This window comes from Drosophila guanche, unplaced genomic scaffold, assembly GCF_900245975.1.
Source record: "Drosophila guanche unplaced genomic scaffold, DGUA_6, whole genome shotgun sequence".
In the NCBI taxonomy this organism is placed as follows: domain Eukaryota; kingdom Metazoa; phylum Arthropoda; class Insecta; order Diptera; family Drosophilidae; genus Drosophila; species Drosophila guanche.
The window spans coordinates 1918545-1940489 of NW_022995751.1; the positions used below are offsets into that span (position 1 = coordinate 1918545).

The 21945-nt window shown below is 44.2% G+C and overlaps 1 protein-coding gene across 1 annotated transcript in view; it reads right to left on the reverse strand.

The window, feature by feature from the left end:
* The window catches only part of LOC117587190 (glucose transporter type 1), a 93233-nt gene that overhangs the window by 11236 nt on the left and 60052 nt on the right, over nt 1-21945 (reverse strand). Inside the window, 7 exon segments of the mRNA XM_034277718.1 lie at nt 45-301; nt 1261-1398; nt 1453-1618; nt 7776-7956; nt 8020-8139; nt 10349-10513; nt 15748-16057. Coding sequence (XP_034133609.1) covers nt 45-301; nt 1261-1398; nt 1453-1618; nt 7776-7956; nt 8020-8139; nt 10349-10513; nt 15748-15757 — 1037 coding nt within the window. The 5' untranslated portion in view covers nt 15758-16057.

The window sequence follows — 21945 nt, forward strand, 5'->3', positions numbered from 1 at the left end:
CTGTATTATGTATATCTTTCAGCCAATCTATAACTGTTACTTACCTGCCAAATCGATTGGCCATCCAGCCGCCACTGAAACCTCCGAGCATGCCGCCAATGGCAAATATGGAGACTGCCACCGAGTACAGCTGCTGGATGAACTCCTCGCTAATGTCCTCGCCATAGCGATCCTTGTACACATCCTTCATGAAATTCTCGATATTCTTCTCCGGGGCATTGATGACGCCGGTATTGTAGCCGAACTGCAGCATGCCCAGCACCGCCGAGAAGATCGAGTACGTGAGGAAGAAGGTGAGACCCTGAAAAGTGTGCGAGGAAAGAAAGAGATTGCCATCCATTAGTCTTGTACAACATCTGCCCGAAGGGAAGGACAACGGAAGGACATTTAAGGATTCGGTTCGGTTCTTGGGGGGTGGTTCTGTGCGGGTCCATCAAACGCTTTGCAAACAAACGAGTGTGCGGTACAGTAAAACCAATATTCAATATCCATAATCCATCGATCGATCGATCGATCGTTTGATTGATTGATTAATTCTCTAAGCATACGCTATGGCCAATTATTATTCTAATTCAAACTTAGGCATAATACAAATCATAGTTAAAACTCTGATGAATGAAGAGTGTCTGTCTGTCTGGTGGGATGTTTCAAACAGAAATTAATATTTAAATTATAAGTAAACAAAATAATTAAGAGTTTCGTAAAAGATTCATTTTATTTTCTTAGCTTTTCGCTTATAAACTTAACAGAAACTTTAAATTGAAATACCATTTTTCACACCAGCAAGAGATCGGTTCAAAGATGAATGATTCGATTTCCATCTCCTGCTAATGGAACTTTGGCACAAAAGATTACAAGATAAAGTACGTTGATGACAAAGCCGTCTGTATGTGTGTATTTGTGGGATGTGCAGAAGCTGGTAGCCCAAAATCTGGAATATATATTCCTATCCTTTAGTCATAGCAGCTTCTGTTGTCAGTGGATGTGTGGTGTGTGTTTGTGTGTGGAGCGTGTGACATGTGGATGGATGGATGGGTGACAGGGTGGCTCTGTGGCATTGATGACTGGATGGTTGAGTGGTTTTAGTGGGTGGGTGGATGAGGTTTTATTGGACAAGTGGCAGTGTGTAGTGGTTGGTGGTTGGTGGTTTTTTGGTTCTTTGGCTCATTGGTGGTGTAGTTCGGTTTGTAGTACATGAGATAGAGAAATGAAATTCAAGTATTTAATTACACAACATGGCAAATAATTTAAGCTACAAACTTGTTCTAAAAGTCTTAGCTTCCGTCGGTGTGTGTGCTCCTCCAGTCTGTCGACATATTCGCGCAGCTCCTCAATCTCCTCCTTCACCTGCTGCACGGTGTCCAGTTCATGTTTGATGGCCACCATATCACGTTTGACCTGTATGACAGGGGAATATTATAATATATTCTTGATGAATAGAGGGCAACTCACCTCTGAGACTTCACTCTGGCAGGACTCTACGGATTTGGTCAGCTCTTGGAGCTGGGTGCGAATTTCGCACAAGGCGACTGTCGTCTCCAGGTGTCGATCGCCTCGCTGCAGCTCATCGAGTTTCGCTGATAGATTCATGCTCATCACGCTAACTTGCTTTTGCAAACTGTACAATGTGCAAATGTAATTCAATTGCACACACACAAACGATGGAGTTGCATGCCACACAGCCAGCAGTTGCAGCAGTTCCAAGAGGTCACGCAACGTTGGCAAGTGGGTTGTCCAGTTGCAGTCGCAGTCGCAGTCGCAGTCCGAGTCGCAGTCAAAGTTTAAGAAAATATCAAGCAGAAAATGCACTTTAGTCGTACGATACGCCACATGGCATTCTTTTCGGCCGAAATCCTACTGGTATTTTTATCGTATATCGTATATAAAGGGCTATTTAGCGTGTACAACGTATACGTAATTTATTTCGCAAAAAAACACACAGAAAACGAAATTATTTATGACCGCTTGCATTAAAATTTACTGAACTATGCAATTATTGAGGAATGGCAGGGGGAATGGTAACATAAATATCAAGAGGCAGGGGAAAACGCAGCAAACAGAAAAGGGTAGGAAAAACGTAGGAAGGAGCCAGTGGGAGAACAGGGGAAAGAGAAGGCTGAGAAAACGCACACCAGACAACAACAGCAGCTCCTTGCTTGGGGCGGCTCTTTAGCGGAGGGACAGGCCCAGGCCCGGGCTTTTGGTTGAAGCGGGAGTGTGGAGCTGCGCTGTGCTGTGGCTCTGTTTCTGGTGGCAAAAGTCCAAGAGCAAACGAAAGGATTTCTGTAGAAACAACACAAAAAAATAAAGCGGAGAGCACGAAGGATGAGCAGGAAAGGAGGCAGAGACAGCACGCAAGGATGCAGAAGCAGTGGGTTGTACGTTCCAACAACAAATACGTAAACAAAAGCCAAAGCAAGGGAAGGGACGGGAACGGGGACGGGGTCGGGGACAGGGCTAGGGACAGGGCCATGGCCAGGCAGTCGACTAAGTACATAAAAAAGTAACTTAAACTAAATTGTTGGCATATTTCGCTAAGGTCCAAGGCCCAAGAGTAATGGGAAAGTCGAAATGCTAAAGTACAATCCAGAAAGAATGAAAAATTGATGGTCTCGTAGTCTCGTGTACTCGTTGCAGAGCTGTGGGCCATGGGCCATCCCTTTAAGTTGCCACATCCGAGAGGCAGCCAACATTTATTACAGATACAGTGCCCTTCCCCCTCCCTATTGTTCGGTTACTTTTTTTGTTCTAGTTCTAATCCTGTTTATGTTTCAGGATCCTATCCCTTTCCCATTACTCCCTGCTCCACCCATCAAATGCATCAGATTTACATTTTCATCAGAGAAAACAAATCGCTGGCGCGCGCTGTTTGCATTAGTTTTTGGATCCCAGAATATACATATCCCCACACTCGGGATGCTTTTTGTGCGTCGTTGAAGAGAATGCTGTTCGTACAACAAGCAAACAAGCAAACAAGCAAACATGCAACAAACAAAACACAGGCGAACGAACCGGCATCTAAATCAAATGGCAACAATGCCAAAAAAAAGCCATCCATAGAGGATCGAAGCTGTGGATACCCTTTCCCTGCAGTAAGACAAAATAAAGAATTTGTATGGCACCCTGAATGCAAATGGGAATATCCTTTTGCTGCTTCGTAAAACATCTGCTAAAACTCATATAACCCTCTGCAAAATCTTTAAAATTATAGTCACCAGCACTCCATGCCACAATCTATGCGTTGGCTGCACACAATGCGCATACGACACGTGGCACGGGACACCGGAGTCCATGCCGTGCCTCTCGAGTTGCTGCTGCTGCTGCTGCTGCTGCTACTCCTCCGCATTATGTTAATGCGGATGAGGCACGGAGGTGGCGGGGAAACTGCCTCTGCTGCTGCTGTCGTTAGTATTGTTATTGTTTTGCATTTGCACGGACATTGTTTTGCCGAGCATAAAAGGATTATTTTATGCATACATCAGCGAACGTTACGCTACGGAACCGAAACCCAAAACCAGAAACCGAAACCCCAGACCCCAAAGCCCACAGCCCACAGCCCACAGGCTACAGCCCATAACCGACAAGCAGCACACCCTACAAACCACTGAGGACCGAGGACCGAGGCTTACACTGCTGGCATCCTGTTGTTGTAAGTTATTGTTCTCTCTCAATGAAAACAATTGCTATCCTATCTGCTGTCGCCTACTGTCCTGTCCCACTGTCTCTGCTCCTGCTCCTGCAACATGTGTATTGGCAGACGCACAACACAACTGTACTTTCGTCCCATTGTCCGTTTTGTCCTTCTGTCAGCTGCAGGAATTTTCGGTTTTGTATAACGGATTTGTATACGTGAGCATTTAATAAATTTTCTGCCAATTTTCTCCGCTTTTCTCTGCACTTCCGCCCCTGGCTTTTGCATTCATTAAACTCTCGAGTACGTGCATTTTCCTTGCTTCCTCGGAAAAGGACACCACAAGCTGCATATTTGTTCGGTTTTCGGTTCATTTTGTCACTAGAGTGAAGAGGAGTGCAAGCTCAAAGAAAAATCCAGGACTTGTTCTCAACGGATTATTCCTTTTGGCAGATGATTTCCATTACATTAGCAATAGGAGGGAGGGAAAAGCACCTTCGGCAAGGGAAAACCACCCTCTGCAAAGAGTACGAATACGATTTCTGTCTCTTCTTAAAGGTAGCATTTTCTGCTCATTGAAACATCAGTTACAGCTCACATTTGGCTCAGACTTCAATGCACACAGAATACATTTTGAGGGAATATTTAAAGCAAATTAAAAGCATAATTCGATTATAAATAAGAGTTCCGATTGGATGAGGCATACAGATAGAATCAGATCTGTTTTTGGATATGGGGAAACAAGGAATACAACAAGGAACAAACCAATTGGCATATAGGACATTCACCAAACGCTAGCATTTATTTTGATGTAAATTCTCGTGGCATTTTGCTCTGCTGGCGTCACATTTTCTGAATTAAATTTCAATTTTATTTGCGGTTGCGTTGATTTTCATTTTGATTTTTCCATAGTCTCGCAATATTTTATGATTTGCATAATTCATGATTTTGATGTTGATTTTTTTTGTTCTTTTGTTGTTGTCTGAAATTTCTCAACTGGTTTTTACGGTTGGAATTTCCTCAATGTCTATAAATTCTATAAATTATTATAGAGAGAGAGAGATACATATGCGGAAAAGCAAAATGTTTTTCAATGGGAAACAAAACAAATGACATAGGCGGAGGGGGAGGGCAGAGCGGGAGTCTGTCCACTCCCCGTTTCTTCCAAAGTGAGAGGGTGAAGAGGCAACAACAAAGATGCAACAAAGATAGCAACAAACATTATGTAGTTTTTTTTTCTAAGGGGAGTTTACTGTTTTGGTAGTTTTTTTCCCTCTTTAGTTTTGTAAATTTTGTTGGTGGAATGACCGTTACGCCAATTAGTTTGGGGTTTTCCCTTTTTATTTTTTGGGTGTTTTTTGGAAACCATAAAAACTCTGTGTGTGCAGTAATTTATTGCAGCAAACTAAATGAAAATGAAAATGATAACCACAACGAAATGAAGGACATTTAGGAGTTGTTACGCGATGCGTTTTCCACCGACCGCAGAAGGAGAAGCTTTAGCTCTCATTTGGCCATGTAAATGGCTTTTTATTTGTGAATTTACTTTATAGCTCGACCGATTTTACGCTTCTGAGGTTTATCTCTGATGGAAACACATCGTGCAACAGCAGCAGCAGCAGCTTTGACAAGTGAAAACATATATCCAGAAAATATATTGTGTGACGACTGGCTGGCTGACTGGCTGATTGACTGACTGACAGACTGACTGATGGATCACGTCTACGGGGCAGTGGAGAGTGGAGCGGTTAGTGGATGGTAAGAGTGGAGGAGGCAGAGTGGGAATGGAGCTAATTATGAACTTTGATGACATGCAGAGTGGAGCGAAGAGAGGGAGAGCGAGTGGGGGAGAGAGTAAACCGCATGCTGATTGACTGCCTGTGCGAGTACGTTTGTCAATGACTGTACATGGATTTTGTATTTACAAATGTATGCGAGTGTGTGTGTGTGTACTGTGACTTAATGGACACTCAAACACTTTTGGGCATGTCATAAAAAACATGACACAGCCAGGCAGCAGGCAGTCTGCTGTTTGCGGCTGCCCCTCGAGAGGGCACTGCATGGGATGCCGCACATCTACCCTCTCCGGGGGCCAGCTTCCTCCCTCTCACTCTCACTTGGATATGTATTTGTATGTTTATTCGTTGGTAAAACTAATTTAATTTATATTTTTGCACATAATTGAATACTAATTGAATGTTGCATGCAGATGGTAAATGGAAATGGAAAATAGAGAGGACAGAGTTGTGGCAAATATTCGAATAGTTAACAAATCAATTTCGAGTGCCAAAAACACAGATAGAAAGAGCGAAGAGTGAAGAGTAAAGAGTGCAGAGTGCAGAGTGCAGAGAGTAGGGGTTACAGGTTAAAGGGGGATTAAACATTACAAAGAGCGAAAGACCAAAGGGTGGTGTAGGGGGAATTAGCAAAAATATTTCGATATTTAATTGAAGTTTATTTGGTTTTTGGGAACTAAATTGCATACTCATTGAGTGGCGTGAATACCAAACCACTTTGCGAGTGGCTGCATCGTTCATGTAGTTGTTGTTCATGTTGTTGTTGTGGCAGTGGAAGTGGCAGAGTGGCACAGACAGAAAGGTGAATGAAGTGACAAAAATGACAAAAGAGCACATGGTATACTAGACATTTGGGTACAACATTGTGTAGTGTGTGTGGAGGTGGAGCTGAGGCAGAGTGAGAGAAATTTAGCGACAGCCCTAAAAATGTCTGGCCCTTAAATACAAGCTTTATCCGAAATAGTCCGATTAAATTTCGTAGCAATTTCGGGCTGCTTTAAAGATAGAACAACGCTCAGGCCTGCACTCAATTTTATTTAATCTATTAAATATGCTTTTATATAATTGATTAGAAATAAAACCGAGAACAGGTCTGATGGGAAATTAAAATATTCTGAGCTATGGAAATTTATTTTTTACAGACTCAATCACTCAATCGACTCTGTTGACATTTGATGAACAGTTTTTTCTCATGTTTGATTGCAGTTTTTGCTGAGCAACGAAAAAAAAGTAACAGGCCACCGCAAAAAGGTGACGGAAAAGGTGATGGAAAATGACACACAAAATTTAATTAAAGCACTAATTTTTGCAATAATTTACAGATTTAACAGATACACACACACACACACACACACACAAGAACGGAAACGGAAACAGAAGCAGATGCAACAGATTTTGCCATGAATGAATGAGTGTGGAATGAGTGGAGAAAGAGCTCTTAAATGAGTGATGCTCGAATAATGCCAATGCTGCTCATGATGAATGTGATGTGACAGTTAGTTGGTGATTAATTAAATGAATGCTCGGTTAGTGTTTATGTTAGTTAGTTATGCTAGTAAGCGGAATGTGGATATGGATATGTACCTGGGTGGCATTGTGCCCATCATTTTGCTGCTGGCTTTTTATGCTTATCCCTGCTCCGTTGTTAAGTATTTTAGTTGCTAATTATCTTGTTATTATTATTAGTACATCTATTAGATATATAGTGATTGGTTCGTTGCTTTTTTGCCTTTCTCTCTCGTATTTTTTGTTATTTTCTTTGATTTTTTTTTTTTTTTTGGTGAATGTCGTATGTGCCCGCAGGTTTTGTTCGAGGGTACGTTTATCGAGGGTATCAGAAACAACACACAACACACACAATGGGCAATGGCTGATGATGCCCCTCAATCTCAATGCGCTCTCTCAATGAATAATTGACAGAAGACAGTAGTCTAAAGGACACACAGGAGGAACACACTTAAATGAACACAAATCTGTTAAAGGAATGGAGAACACACAGTGAATCATAGATACATAGATAGAATGCCACATAAAAACACATAAAAAAGAGCACGAAATTACATTTGAAATTATAATTAAATATTTGAACATAGAAGCACATTAATTGTTTTCATAAATTAAACAAAAATTCCACGCAAATACAATTGCTGTTTATTTGCGGCGAATATTTATGACCCAAGCCCCCCACTCCAAACACTGTCAGCCACCAAAATTAATGACCCTTAATGAGGCATTGTCTAGGACACGCAAACAGAGTTCAGAGGGGGTTCTATTGGTTCTATAGATTAAATAAAATATGCATAGAGATGGATAGTTAGCTGGAGAGAGGGAGAGAGAGAGATACATACTCGAGCAGCAATTGGCGCAATGTGGCCTCGTCCTCTCCATGACATCTCAATCTCGATTCACGATCACGATCATCCCGACTCGAGGAGGAGGTGTGGCGCTGCCGCTTGGGGGCATAGCTAAACGAATGACGATAAAAACGGCCGTTGTTTTGTATATTCTCTGCACCACCACGATAGGCGTCTACAAACACAACAAATTAAATATAATATCAAGAATATAGGCTATATTTCGATGTATTCTCACCTTCTGGTCGCAATCGTACTGGCGGTGATGTCAGCTTGAGTTGTTGTGACGTTGTTGAGGGCGGATTCTTACGTCGACCACCAAACACATAATCGTAGGAATCTTCGCTCAAATTGGACACTGGGATTTTGGTTCGAATCGGTGGTGGTATGGTAGTAGGGAGGGAGGTATGGACCGAGTTTAGTTTTAGGAAACACCACAAATAAAACCTTTTAAGGCTTACATCGATTTCAACACTTTGTTACACACAAAACACAAGAACGCAATAAACGAAGCGCAAAACTCAACCAATCAATCGGAAAAGCAAATATTTACCACAAAGCTTAAAACAATATCACAAAATAAGAAAAACAATAAAGATTTCATTGTATTCCGTTGACGCGAATGTTTTTTATTGAAACACAATGCCCCGTGTTTAACGTAAATAAAGTAAAACAACCGAAAATAATCGAAATTAAGAATATACCATTAATAAAAGCTTATACAAGGACTATTTATTGTATATCAACTCTGAACACACAATAAATCCCATACAATAATTAGAAATGAGCCGAAGTCTCTCAAAATAATCACCAAAATAAATAAAAACTAGTCAAAATAAATCCATCAACGCGATAAAACATTTCTTATAACTGAAACTCACTCTATAAACACAATAAATCACACATTAAACCACCAAAAAGCATCATAAACATATATAAAATATACAATGGAACAGTACAAATAAGAAATATAGATATCAAATCAAAGCAAATATTTAGTTTGTCAAGATTTCGAGGTCATATAATCATTATGTGTTGTAGTTCAAGTTGTTGCAGTTCGTCGTGGAGAGAGATTGTTGTTCGTTGTAGAGAGAGAGAGAGAGAGATATTGTTGGGGCGATAGATGTTTGTTGTTCGTGTTATATTCGTGAAGATTGAAACAAGAGAGAGCACACAGACATCATTGTAGTTGTTATCACATTTTGATTGTTCATTTTTCATACAATTTTTAGTGTTTTGACAGCACAAAAGGTTGTGGAGGCGGGAGTACCATAGTTGGCTTAAAAACAGCCTCAAAAAAGCACAACGGCAAAAAACACATTCCGCTGCTGTTTCGCTCTAAAGGAAACACAGCTTCAAAAAACACAGACACAAAAATAGAGGAAAGAGAGAGCGAGCATAGATCATGGAAAAAGGTAGGCAAAAATACATGGGAAAACCACTTCTAGGGATAGAGGAACAGCAGAGCGGGGGCGGTGTAAATAAAAAAAATGGTTATCAAAAATTGGCAATACAAACATCAGGCAAATATATAGAATTTTTATAGTAGATACATATAGAGAGAGATGTAGAAAGAGCGAGATAGGAAGAGTTGATTTGAAATGTGAAAGAACGATAGAGATATTTGTCTGATTGATTGATTGTTTAAGTGAAAGACTGACTGACTGACTGACTGCATGAGTGGTGCTTCTGCTGATGTTTGCAAAAAAGTTAGACGAGGGGGAGCAGAGGCGAGGGTAGGGACGAATGTAGATGAGTACGAGACGAGTGTAGCTGTGGGTTCTGTGGTTCAGGTGTGTGTTCGACCGTTGAGGGGCTTCCACTGGCAGCAACGATTGCCAAGAGCCAGCAGAGGAGATGGGGAATATTTTTACGATGAAATACCAACAAAAATCACTGATTTAATGGTTGAAATTTGAAAAAAGTACTTCAACCTTATGAAAATTACTCAAATATTTGAGTTTTTGGGAAGAATGTTGTAGGAATTGAATGTTAAATTTACTTAAATGAATGGAAATGTGCTTCAAATGCAACAAACGTTGGGCGAGTGTACGAGAAGTGTAGGTGGAGTCTAGCAGAGTGTGTGTGTGTGTGTGCTAGTCGGTGGTTCATGGTTCAGGTAGGTGTAGCAGTGTGCAATGAGGGGTTTTATAGAGAAAGAAACTAAAAATAAAACCAGAAATACAACTAAAATCCCATACAAAAGGGCAATCGAATCGAGTAGCCCCAATCTACACACCAATTAAAGTTGCAATCAATTGGAAAAATGGGGTTTGCAAATGGAAACGGAAATGATAGATACAGCCAGGTAAAATCAGAGTCCGTAAGTGCAGCAGCAGCAGCAGCAGCAGCAGCAGCAGCAGCAGAAGCAACAAACTGGTGCATGCAACACAAAACTTTATAATGGGGCACAAAAATGTCTACACAAATAAAGGGAAACCAACAAAATCAAATGGAATAAAATACGTAAGTCGAAACGAAAGAAACGCGGCAGGCAAATAACAACAACAACAAATATATATCGGAATATGCAACATTCTGTGGCAGAGGGCAGGCAGTTAGCACACCTGGAAATACGCTCAATGGCTGCAGCACTTGGGTGGAACGCAGTGGCGGTGGTAGCGGTGGCAGCTGTCCAAACGGATCTTGATCGTTCGAAATGGAAGACGTCGGCGGTGAGATTATCATCGATGATATGTCACCAATGGTCGCCATGTCATTGATCTGGCAGGCTTTACCAAGTAGAAGATTAGAGAGAAAATTATTGTTAATACAGAAAGAGATAGAAATGTTACAAAGAGCTAAAAAGAGAGATGTGTGTTGGTCTTTTGAGATGCTTAAAAACTATGGTTTATTATGCGTCTGGGGTTGGGATTGCCGTTGCCCCAGAGGGGACCACAAGGCGCATGGAGCATGGAAAAGCTTTTAATTCCGGCAAACGGGACAGGGCAGAATGGAGTGTGCAAAAGCGGAAAGAGAAAGGGTAAGGCAAAGGCAACAGCAAAGGCAAATGGTAAAAAGGTATATGTGGCAGTGCGGGCGCCATATTTCGCACATAAATTGTATGCCAAAAGGGTGAGGGTTGGGCTCTGGTGCTGGTGCTGGTGGTGGTGCTGGGGCTTGTGGTTGGGTCCCGTGTCCAAGGATGGGCGTTGCATGCATCGCTGCATACGCAAAAGCAACGCCTCTGCAAACACACAGTAAGAAAAGAAGAGAGAGAGAGAGAGAGAGAGACAGCAACAGAGCGAGAGAAGTAGAGAAAAACCTGGAGAAAACTCTGGAAAAAATGAAGCAAAGCCCAGGCGAAAAGGAAAAGCCAAACATACACACTCACACACACACACACACATATGTATGCACATATGCATGTGTACGTGTATGTGGTGCGTGCCTCTGAATAAAATAGATTTCCATTTTGATTCGAAAGGAGGCAACGCAGGACCAGCAGCAGCAGCAGCGGAAGAACCGCAAGTCTTTTAAGCTATTCCGCTATGCACCCAGTTGTGGCACGGTGCATGCTACAACATGCAGCACAAGGTGCAAAAGGTTCCATTAGAGTGAGAGAGAGAGAGAGGCAGCGAGCGGGAGGAGGATCAATCAAAGCTCAATAAAAGGCGCGGGCAATCGAAGGGAAACCTCATATGTGATGCCATTTTCCTTCCATTTGCCACCCACCCGCCTGTATCCTTTTGCAGGACTTAAAAAAATGCCTCGCTGGCTGTGCGATAAATGTGTGCTCCGTGCCCCAATGGCTGGCAACTCCTTTCCACCGTTCCTTCAGAAATGTTCTTGTGGCTTGCTCCCTCTTTCCTCCTACTGCCACTAACACTAACACACGTGCAATAGCGGCAGCAGCAGCAGCTGCCTTTTTTTTTACCGTTCAACCGTTTCAGGAAGGGGGCGGGGATATTTTGAATTTTTATTATTTGCAATTTGCGTTAATGTTGTGGAAAAAACAAGCATGTGCGCTCTGTTATGGCTTTGGCTTTCGGCTATTGGTATATCCCTTCCCCCTGCTTCCCGCCCCTCTTGTACTCCATCTCTCTATTCTCCAACAGTTTTTCGTGTGGCTTCCCATTGAATGGCCATTTGTGTCACACAGACACAGTCCCAGAGTGTGAGTGTGTGTGCATACACGCATACACTAATGACCTTTTCATGGCCGCCTTGCCTTGCCACCCCACAAGTGCGCCACTGCCAGCCCCAGACCTGTCGATGAATGCAAGAAATGTGATGGCAAATTATGGGCCTCTTCTCTGCCACGACAAAGGGGGAAGATGAATGTGGATCCTCTCACTCCATGGGCACATCCCTTGGCCACATTTACAGCCACATCCCTACATCCTGCGAGTGTATCCTCGTCAGTGCAGAGCTTCATCATCATCCGCATCCACATCCACATCCACATCCGCATCCCTGTGGGTCGTTCTCTGTCCTCTCTGCCTGGTGGATTCTCCTCCTCTGTACTCGCACCGAGTATATTGACAAAATGATTTGTAAACATTTTTCGCATCATTAGTTCTGCGGCTGCTGCTGCTCCTCCTGCAGATCCCTAGCGCCTGTTTCTCCCCCACTGTAAAGGGCATTTCCCTTTTGGCATTTAAGCGATTAAAATCCGTGCATGCATCATGCGCCCCATCTGCCCATGAATGCCACTTTCTTCGCTCTGAGGGATGCTCCGCTTCGTTCTCTCTCTCTCTGTGGAATGGGTGTCCATCCTCCATTTTTGTACCGTGTAAAATGGGGAGCAGCAGCTTCCTCCTACTCCTGGCCCGTGTGCCATGTCCATGGCCCCTACTCTTACACCTGCTTTTGGCTGGAGGATTGCTGACGCCGCAGAAGCAGCAAGAGGGGAGCAGGAGGAGGATGATAAAAATAAACTGCTTCCGGCTTCAATTGCATCAATGAGGATGGACGACGACGACGACATGAAGTTGCCTTCAGAAGAGGTTGAGGACGAGGAGGAGCAGTAGGAGGACAGACAGCAAGAGGCAGAAGGAGGAGATGCAAGAGATGCAGGATGCAGAGGCTTTGGCAGCAAATATTTGCTTAAATTTGTGCTGAGGTTAAGCTCTTTGTTTGCCTTTGCAGCAGCAGCAGCAGCAGCGGGGGAAGGGGAGTGAGGTAGAAGGAATAGCAGCAGGGGAGCCAAGTAGTAGGGGAGAAAAGTAAAGGGAAGTGCATAGAAGTAGGAGGACAAGGGAAGAGGCCAAACCAAAGTTGATGACATCTCCCCAATGGCCTCTGTCCACAACGAAAGGTAGATTCAATGAAGGGTAAGGCACATAGGCTCCTCCTGTTTGGAGGTGTTAACTTTGGGGATTGCTAAAATAAAGCATATCCACGAAACAGCTTTTAGGCATTTTCAACCATTTTTGAAACATTTTTAAAGTTTTTTCTCTGATAGAAATGCTTCCCTCCATTGAGAAATATCTTCATAAATTTGTTAAAAAATCGCCACATCTGCTTCTTAGTTTTTCGCCAAAGTCTAAGCAGTCTCTACCCTTCCATGGCCATGTACCTTGCGCCACAATTGCGTCTGGGGGGCAGCCGTTGCATCCGCTCGGATGCTTCGTTTGGCTTTGGCCCTGTCTCTTGTCGCTTGTCTCGTGGTCTGGCTGGTGGTCGGTCTGCTTCTGCTTCTATACTCAAATACTGCCCCGTGTCCCTGCCCCATCACCACTCCCTATTTCTGCTCCTGACATAGAAAAATAGTTGCTGGGCCAAGGGGGCAGTTGCTGCTGCTGCTGCTGCGTTTTGACTGCATGCCAAGGCTGAATGAATGAAGGCCTGAGAGATGGAGGGAGATGGACTCCACACTGACGATGTTGCTGCTGCTGCTGCTGCTGCTGCTGATGACGCAAGCAGTCAGCCATGTGGCAGTGTCTGTGTGTGGCAAGTGCATTGAGCAGTTTATTCACATGTGGAACTGTCTGCGTATGTGTGTTGCAAGGCTCTTTCTCTCTCTTTCTCTCTCTCTCTCTCTGACTTTGAGGCTCCTTCTCGGCCATTGACAAACTACAAAAAACAAGTTTTGCCTCGTGCTGCTGCTGCTTCTTATTCTGGGGGGGGCGCAAAGTTATGAAAAGTGGCCTCCAATCTTGTGCATGGTTGCGGTTGCATGCACCATGCTCTCCCACACACAGTTCCCCAAGAGGCAGCAACATTATGCAATCCCCAGACTTCATTTTGGCTCCGATTGACGGCCGTTTTCCTTTGGCATTTTCCATTTTCCTTTTGTCTCGACAGCGAAATCAAATCATCGTCGGGGGAAAATTGAAAACTTATTAATTCATGAGGGGCCGACCGACCCACCGCCCGCCTAATCAGAAGAGTCCTTGATGTCACGTCGCGTCCTCGAAGAATGGGAATCAAATTTAAAATTCAATTAACCGCAACAGACAAGGGGGCTAGGGGATGGCTCTTAGTAGGTGTGGTAGGGGAAAAACAATGCGCTTTCTGTGGTATTTTCCTCTCTCACTCACTCTTCGGTCATGTGCTTTCCACACACACGATTTTCCGCTGATGAAAAGCCTTTTAATGCGGTCATTTAAGAGAGGCTTTTGTCTTAAACTAAATGGTTTATACAATGATTAAATGATTGATTAAATGAAATAAAAGACTCAGCCACACGCACGCACCCTCACACACACATAAACACATTGATTCATATTAAATCTCAAAACACACACACACACACACACACAGATACACCTTTATTGCAGTATCTCCTGCTGCTGCTGTTTCAGTTGCTTTTGTTGTTGCCTGTTCATTAATAGGCTTTTGTCTCTGCTCACCGCAGATTATTATTGCTGCTTAAATGCACTTGAATACTTGAAAATGTGCAGCATGCATTGTGTGGCATATTCCCTCTCCACCTTAGAATCCCCTCACTTCCTTCCTGTTTCTTCAGGTTTGCTCAACTCGAAACATTGAACCAAATATTGATAGACTGCTGGGCTCTGCACTGCTCTGTGTGGATAAGCCATGTGTCTGGGGCAAGCACTTGACAATCAGCTCTCATCTCAGTAGCAACAGCATGCCACAACAGAGGCAACACCAATATAAGCATTAGAGGCAGCAGCCTCTGCTCTGGATAGAGCCCCAAAAGTGATAGACACCCGAATAGAACTCCCAAAAGGATTGCCGCTGGGAATTACACAGTGGGGCACAAACCGATTGAAACTGTCCACAATTGGTGTACAGAAATGTAGCGGAAAACCCTGGAAAAGTCAACGTTTGCTAATTTTGAACCCACTGGCAAATGGAATCTGAATTTCCACATTTTTTACCCTTTCAATAGTTTTAAATCTTCCCCAAATTGATGGAAATTTTCCTCAGAATGGGCTTTATGCCCTTGAGTTCCACATGAGAGTCGTCCCACTGTGGCCACTCCTAACGTCTGGGGAATGTGTCTATTCTCAGCTTTCTCCCTTCCTGCCCAGAGAGTATTGACAATGCGGGGCAGCTGTTAAGACAACACTTGCGTCAGACCCTCCTCCATCTCCGCCCTCGCAGCTCCATTCCTCCTTCTGTAGAGCCTTCTCGAATCCCTCTCCCTGCTGCTGGCCCAAACTTTGCCTCGTAGATTATCGCCTGTGTTTATTTGTCCACACATTTGCGCCACATGCCACATGCTGCATGCCTTTCCACCTTTGCACCAAGGTCCCCAGTTCATGGGGCGTATGATTAATATGATTGCCAGCCGCAAAGTCAAGCTGCAACATGCAGCAGGCAATCCATCAATGCATTCCCCGTGAACTTCTTTAACGATCTCACATTTTTCACATGATTAAAATCACTTTTCCCCACACGAAACGAACCGATAAACTTAATGCATGAAATATTACCCAGACGCATACGCAACATGCGGCATATGCAACATTAAGAGTGATGAGTGTGGCACTTAAAATTTTATAATATATTTTTGGTGGGGCAGTAAAAGAAAGGAAAGGCAGAGACTTACGTTTATCCATAGGAAATCCATTTCGCGGGCAAAGAGATGGCGAATTATCCTTGCGTTATCCTCCGACTCAGATGCAGTTGCTGTTTGCTGTTTCTGCTGCTACTGATGCGGCAGGTTCCTTCTACTGGTTGCAAGACTCCTCTTGCCGTGCCTCTCGCCTCTCTCTAGCAGCAGTTGTGGCAAATGTTAAAAACTGCTAGAAAATATTCATTTTTAATGCCATAAATTAGTTTTTCCGTTTGCCGTTGCACCGTGGACCGTGCAGCGTGCAGCCACCAGGTGGGTGGGTGTGTGGAGAGGGCAGAGGGAGCTGCAAAGAGAGGAAAAAGGAAAAAAGTCGTAGAATAAAAGTAGATTGTGAGGCAAAGCAGAAGGTAAAAGTGGCAGCAGACTCCGAGTGGAAAGGTGGAGTCAAAAGTGAATCCTTTGTGTTCTCCCCCCGCCCTGCTTTAAAGTTTTACTGTGTTTTTAAAGTTAATATATCCGATTAGTCAGCCACTCACTAATCGCTTGCTTCCATTAGCTTTTCTTTTCCCCATCGCTCTCTCTCTCTCTCTCTATCTCTCTCTCGGCTGTCGTCTCGTTTCTCCGCCCTCTCTCTTTGCCTGTGGTTTTAATCGCACTTTAAACTCTGCTCCACTGAGCAAAACTTTATGTGGATTTCAACATTAACTTTAGACGCTTTGCAGCAGATCATCGTTACATCGTTTACTGCCTCTCTCCCTTCTACTGTCAGCCAGTGAGTGTCTCCCCTGTGCCCACAGACAGGTGTATGGCTGCTGCGGCTGCCCCCGAAAACTGCTGCTAAAAGTCAAATTAAATTCTATTTTTAGGGACGCCAACGAAATGTACCCCCAAAAAGTCAGATTCGAAGGCAAAAACCCTTTCCCCTGCCACTAAACATTCATCTATCCAACCATCTATCCTTCATCCTTCCATCATTCATCCCTTCCATCCCTTCATTCCTTGGCTTCCATCCCCTTTCATAGTTTCGTTAATTACTCCATGAATTTGATAGTTTCCATGCCACACACGCTTCTGATAATGATGCGGCTCTTCCTCCTGCGGCACTTTCCCCATCTCCCCCTCCTGAGGCTTCTCCTCTGATGGAAATGAATATGCAAATGTGGCTAAAATCTAGGGGAAATGCGTGTGTGTGGGGGGGAAATATCTAATATTTGTGAGAGGAAATATGCCCCGGAAAGTGTACAAGTCGAAAGCTAGAATATCAAATTGGGGGGCATGCCACAGTCATGGATACCAATTAGAAACTGATTATCTTCTGATGGCAGCAGCAAGAGGAGGCAGCGTCAAGCAGAGGCAGCTGCGGATCTGAAGACTGGCATGCAAGCGGAATGCAAAGAAAATGCTTCTCCGCGTGGAAATGAGCAGGAAAATTGGTTGAGGAATGAAGAGAGAATGCAGCAACAAGGGGGGACTGTGGACTCCCATAATTGCTCTCGCTCTCTCTCTATTTCTCTCAGTGTCTCAACTGCTGCTGAAATGGGGCTAATGATGCGCATAATGTGGTGGCATTGCCTCCACCAGCTCTCCCTCTCCCTCTTCGACATTGTCCTCGCTCGCGCGTCTTTATCCGTTTCCATCAGCCTGCGTCAGCAGTGTGCCACAGCCGCAGCAGCCACTGCCACAGCAACAGCCACAGATTCAACTTCATCTTCATCTAAGGGATCTGCACCGTTGCATCCGCCTCCTCCGCCTGCCACAGTCTGTTTCGAGCTGCGCTGCACTGCATTCAAATTAATATTAATCGCAGCAGCAAATGCATTAAAGCCGCTTTTAGATCCCTTTTGTTGCTTATTTATTACATTTTGTTGAGCGTTATTAAAATTACAACCACTGCCACACTGGCTGCCCCACAATTTGTAATCATTACGGGGCATCTTTCAGCGCCTCTCTCCCTTGCTGGCTGGGTAAACTTTTGAGGCACGGCACAGACGGACACAGGACAGACAGGCTGACAAAAAGTCAGTGACATTTTAGCCGCAAAAACTTAATAGCCATGCAAATCTTATGCAAATTTGAGCAAGAGAGAGTGAAGCAGAGAGAGTGACAGGAAGAGACACACGAATGCAGCAGCCATTGCCAGTTTTGCACATTTACCGTCACTTCGTCATCCATTCTGTTACTCCTCCTGCCTCTCTTTCCGCTCCCCTGCCTCCTGTGGCAGTTGTCATGCCACAATTTAAGTGGCAACTTGACTAAATTAATACGACACTGACACTGCCACTCCAACTCCCACTCCCCCAGCCACCGCCACTGCAGCGGTGCAAAGTGCAAGTGCAGCAAGTGGCCCTGGACTCTTGTCTCTGGTCTTGTTCTCCTCCTCCTCCACCCACCTTTCTCTCGCTCTCGCACTCAACTTTTTGGCCAACAAAATATGAATAATTATTCATGCATTCATGTTGCATGCCACCTACTCCACCTCATGCCACAAAAGGGGTAGAAAACCGCACAGACCCGAAAAGTCTTTAAGGTTCCTTTCTCTATGGAATATTCTCCCCACTTTCTAGAGAGGGAGTGTCGTGGGGCAGAGGCATGCCTGCCTGCCTCATCCATTCATCACACACACGATGTGGATGCGTTGCAGCTGCTGGGGCTGGTCTCCTCTTGGTCTGTCAATTGCCTTAAATGCAATTTAATTTTCCACCTCATGATGCAAGTTCTTCTATGGAAAGGCACTCCACCTTCACCCCTTCCACTCCCTCTCTCTCTCTTCTACCATAACAGCAGCAGCAGCAGCAGCAGCTAAAAATCCTCGCATGAAAACTCTTTTTCTATGCAACCTTCTGGCACTCCCTCGTGTCACACTTTGGCTCGCAGTTTTGTGGCCAGGGCTATGGCTATAGCCCATAAGGCAATTTCTATCACAGCATCCCCTACATGCCACATGCCACTTGCCACACATCATCCTCTCTCTGCCCCCGCCCTCCGTGTTGTGGCACTCATAAGCCGCCTTGAATGGGTAAATGTCAAAGTTACTCCTTGGCGTAACATTCGACACATTCAGGAGGCAGGAGGCAGAAGGCAGAAGGAGTCGCAGCGGCGTGTCTTTGTGTTCGTGTTCGTGTGTGTGTGTGTGTGTGGGGTCCTTCGTCCTGGATCCTGGGGATTACATTACACTAAGTTCTGTGCAAACACCAGAGTTGGCTCCTCCGTTCCGTTCCGTTCCTGCAGTTCATTAACATGTTACACGGACACGGACTACAGACACAGACACGGAGTTCGAGTCGAGTCGAGTTGAGTCGCCGGCGAGACTTGGGCTTTCGTTTGCACTCCACTCCTTTCCATTCCACTTCGCTCCAATCTCTCTACGTTTTTGTTTGTCTGTGGATATGTATGCCTATGCCGCCCAGCTCCCATCCTCAGACCGTGTCTATTTCTGTGTGCGTATCTGACGACTCTGCCTATGAATCTGCCTTTGAATCTGTGGGTTGTACGCATACATATGGATATGCTTTATGCCTTTTTCCCAATGCGGAAGTATAGGTACCATCTCCTGCCTCCACTTCAAACTGAAGCGAAGCCTCAAAGGTTACCTTCTCCCTTTCAGATAGATGTAGATGTTGCGTGCTTTTCCCACCCATCTAATCTCTGCATTTAAATATAAAGCATAAATAATTAACACAGAACGTAGCTCAAATTCTGGGATTTACGAATGGAAATGGAAATGAAACTACAAGTGGAATGTGTGTGCGTGTGGGTGAGGCGAGGGGAAACTCTTTTCACTAATTAGGGTGCAAGCTTTTAGGGGCTGATCATCATCGTTTGTAGCAGCAGCAATGTTGCAACCCTGGCACGGACTATTCTCCAGTTAATTTGCACTTTTTAATGCATTTTCCACTTGTGGCAAAGGATGGAAAAACCCGAAAATACGGCAAGCCCTGACCGAAAATTTCATTTGTTACCCTCTGGGGAAGGAGTTGGGTTTTTGGTGTTGCACATGCAACCAACAGCAGCAGCCGTTGCATACTTTGCGGCACAACACAAAACCTAGAGAGAACCCCAGAAGCAACAGCAGAGGCAGCAGCAGAGGCAGCAACAGCCACCGCAGTAGTAGGAGCAGAAGCAGCCTTTGGTTTACCCCTGCGCCCCTTATCCTGTACTCGTATATGTTGCACGTCAATGAGTTCCCAAAACAAAACCCCAAAAACACAACTTGCACCAAAAACACAGAACCAGAAAGACATGTGGAGGGAGAGTGAGTCAGCGAGGGAGATGCATATGCAGGAAGCAACTACACTGCTGCCTCCTATGGCCGAGAGGCCGTACCGTACCGTAACGTAAAACTTGCAATTCGTTTTAATGAATCCATCCTAGAGGCCACACATCCACATCCCAGACCTACCATTGGGATCCATCCACAGAACCGCATGCCACATGCCACAGCCCATGCAGACCACACAGGGGAGGAGGCAGTTGATTCTTCCTCACTCTCTATGAGTTGGGTGAGAGAGTGTGAGAGAGAGAGAGAGAGGTAAAACTGATTGTATCAACTTCCTAAGTGGATTTTGCAGTCCAACTGGCATTAAGCTCTTGGCCGCAGGTAATTTCGTATGAATGAAAAGCAAAAGTCTCTCTCTTCCGTCCAGACTCCTCTCTCACTCTCTGCCCCATCCTCTTTCGTATTGGTATTCTGCAGTTGTTTTCTTGGACTGCAGTTTTGGTGTTTTGTTGTTCAGGGGGAACCCAGGAAGCCGCTGTCCAATCACTCGGATTTGCCTACAGTGGAAATCATCAGGGAATTCCAACCATCGGACTCCTCTCTCTGTGGTTTCTGCATAGATTAAGTTCTTTCATTATATAGAGGAGACTCCACTGTAGTGACAGGCAGCCTGGCCTAAGTCCCAATCCCAGACCCAGTCACAGTCCCAGTCCCAGTCCCAGCCCATGCATATGAGCGAGGGGACCAGCACTCACATTTCATGCCATTCCTGAGGTTCCTCTGGTCGCGAGTTTCGTTGCTTTTTCCTGCTCTCCGCTCCCCACTTCTCTTTCCTCTGCTGCCATGACATTGTCTTTCAATAAACATTCATTTCTATGATGGTCATTCCATAAAGGCGAAAGGAGAGCAAGAGGAAATGAGTAAGAGGAGGCAGCACAGCACTGGGAATCCTTCCGTTATGATTTTTGTTTGCTTGTCGAAACTTTGGCTCTTCCTTTCAGCTGCTCTCTCACCCACACTTTGTGCTGTGGCTTTTCGCACTCATGAATTTTTAGTTCGTAAATATAAAGCAAAAGTACTATTCGATTCACAAAACAAAAGCAAACAAAATAGTGGTTACTGATAAGCAATAACAAAGTGTTGTTGTTATCATGAACGACGACGAAGACGACACAACGGTTTGGAACTGGCAGAGAGTAAAATTGAAGTCAAAGGCAGTCAAGAGACAAAACCAAGTCTCTCCTATTCTACTAAAGAAAAAAATCGCTCTGGACTTAGCACCCAGAACCAGCTCCAATCAATATGCCCTCCTAAGCGACAGCACGCCAAATAATGGAAATGAAGATGAAAACGAAGCATTGGACATGATAACTGAAGATAGCTTAACTGAATCTGCCAAGCCGCCACCTATATTCTTATCTGAAGTCAGTGATATAAAAGGAATGCTAGTTTACCTCGAGACTACAATTAAAAAAGAGCTTTTCTTTTATAAAGTACAACGCGATGGTCATGTGAGAGTTATGGTAAAGTCTATTGAAGAATACAGGAAACTTGTTAAAACTCTTACTAAAGATTCTGTCAAATTTCACACATACCAACTTAAACATGAGAGGGCATTCAGAGTTGTTATTAAGAATTTGCACTTCTCAACGGATATCGAATTAATCAAACAAGATGTGGAGTCCAAAGGTCACGCTGTTAGAAACATTAGAAATATTAAAAGTCGTGTAACCAAAGAGCCATTGAATTTGTTCTACTTAGACATTGAGCCCAACAATAAGAACTTAGATATATACAAAGTTAAATTCATTGGTAACGCAGTTGTTAATATAGAACCACCCCGTAAAACTAAAGAAATCGTTCAGTGTTATCGTTGCCAGGAATTTGGACACACAAAGTCATATTGTGCCAAAACTCACAGATGTGTGAAATGCTCTCTTAACCATCCCAGTAACGTTTGCCCAAAAGATAAAGAGCAACCAGCAAAATGTGCCAACTGCAACGAAGATCATGCT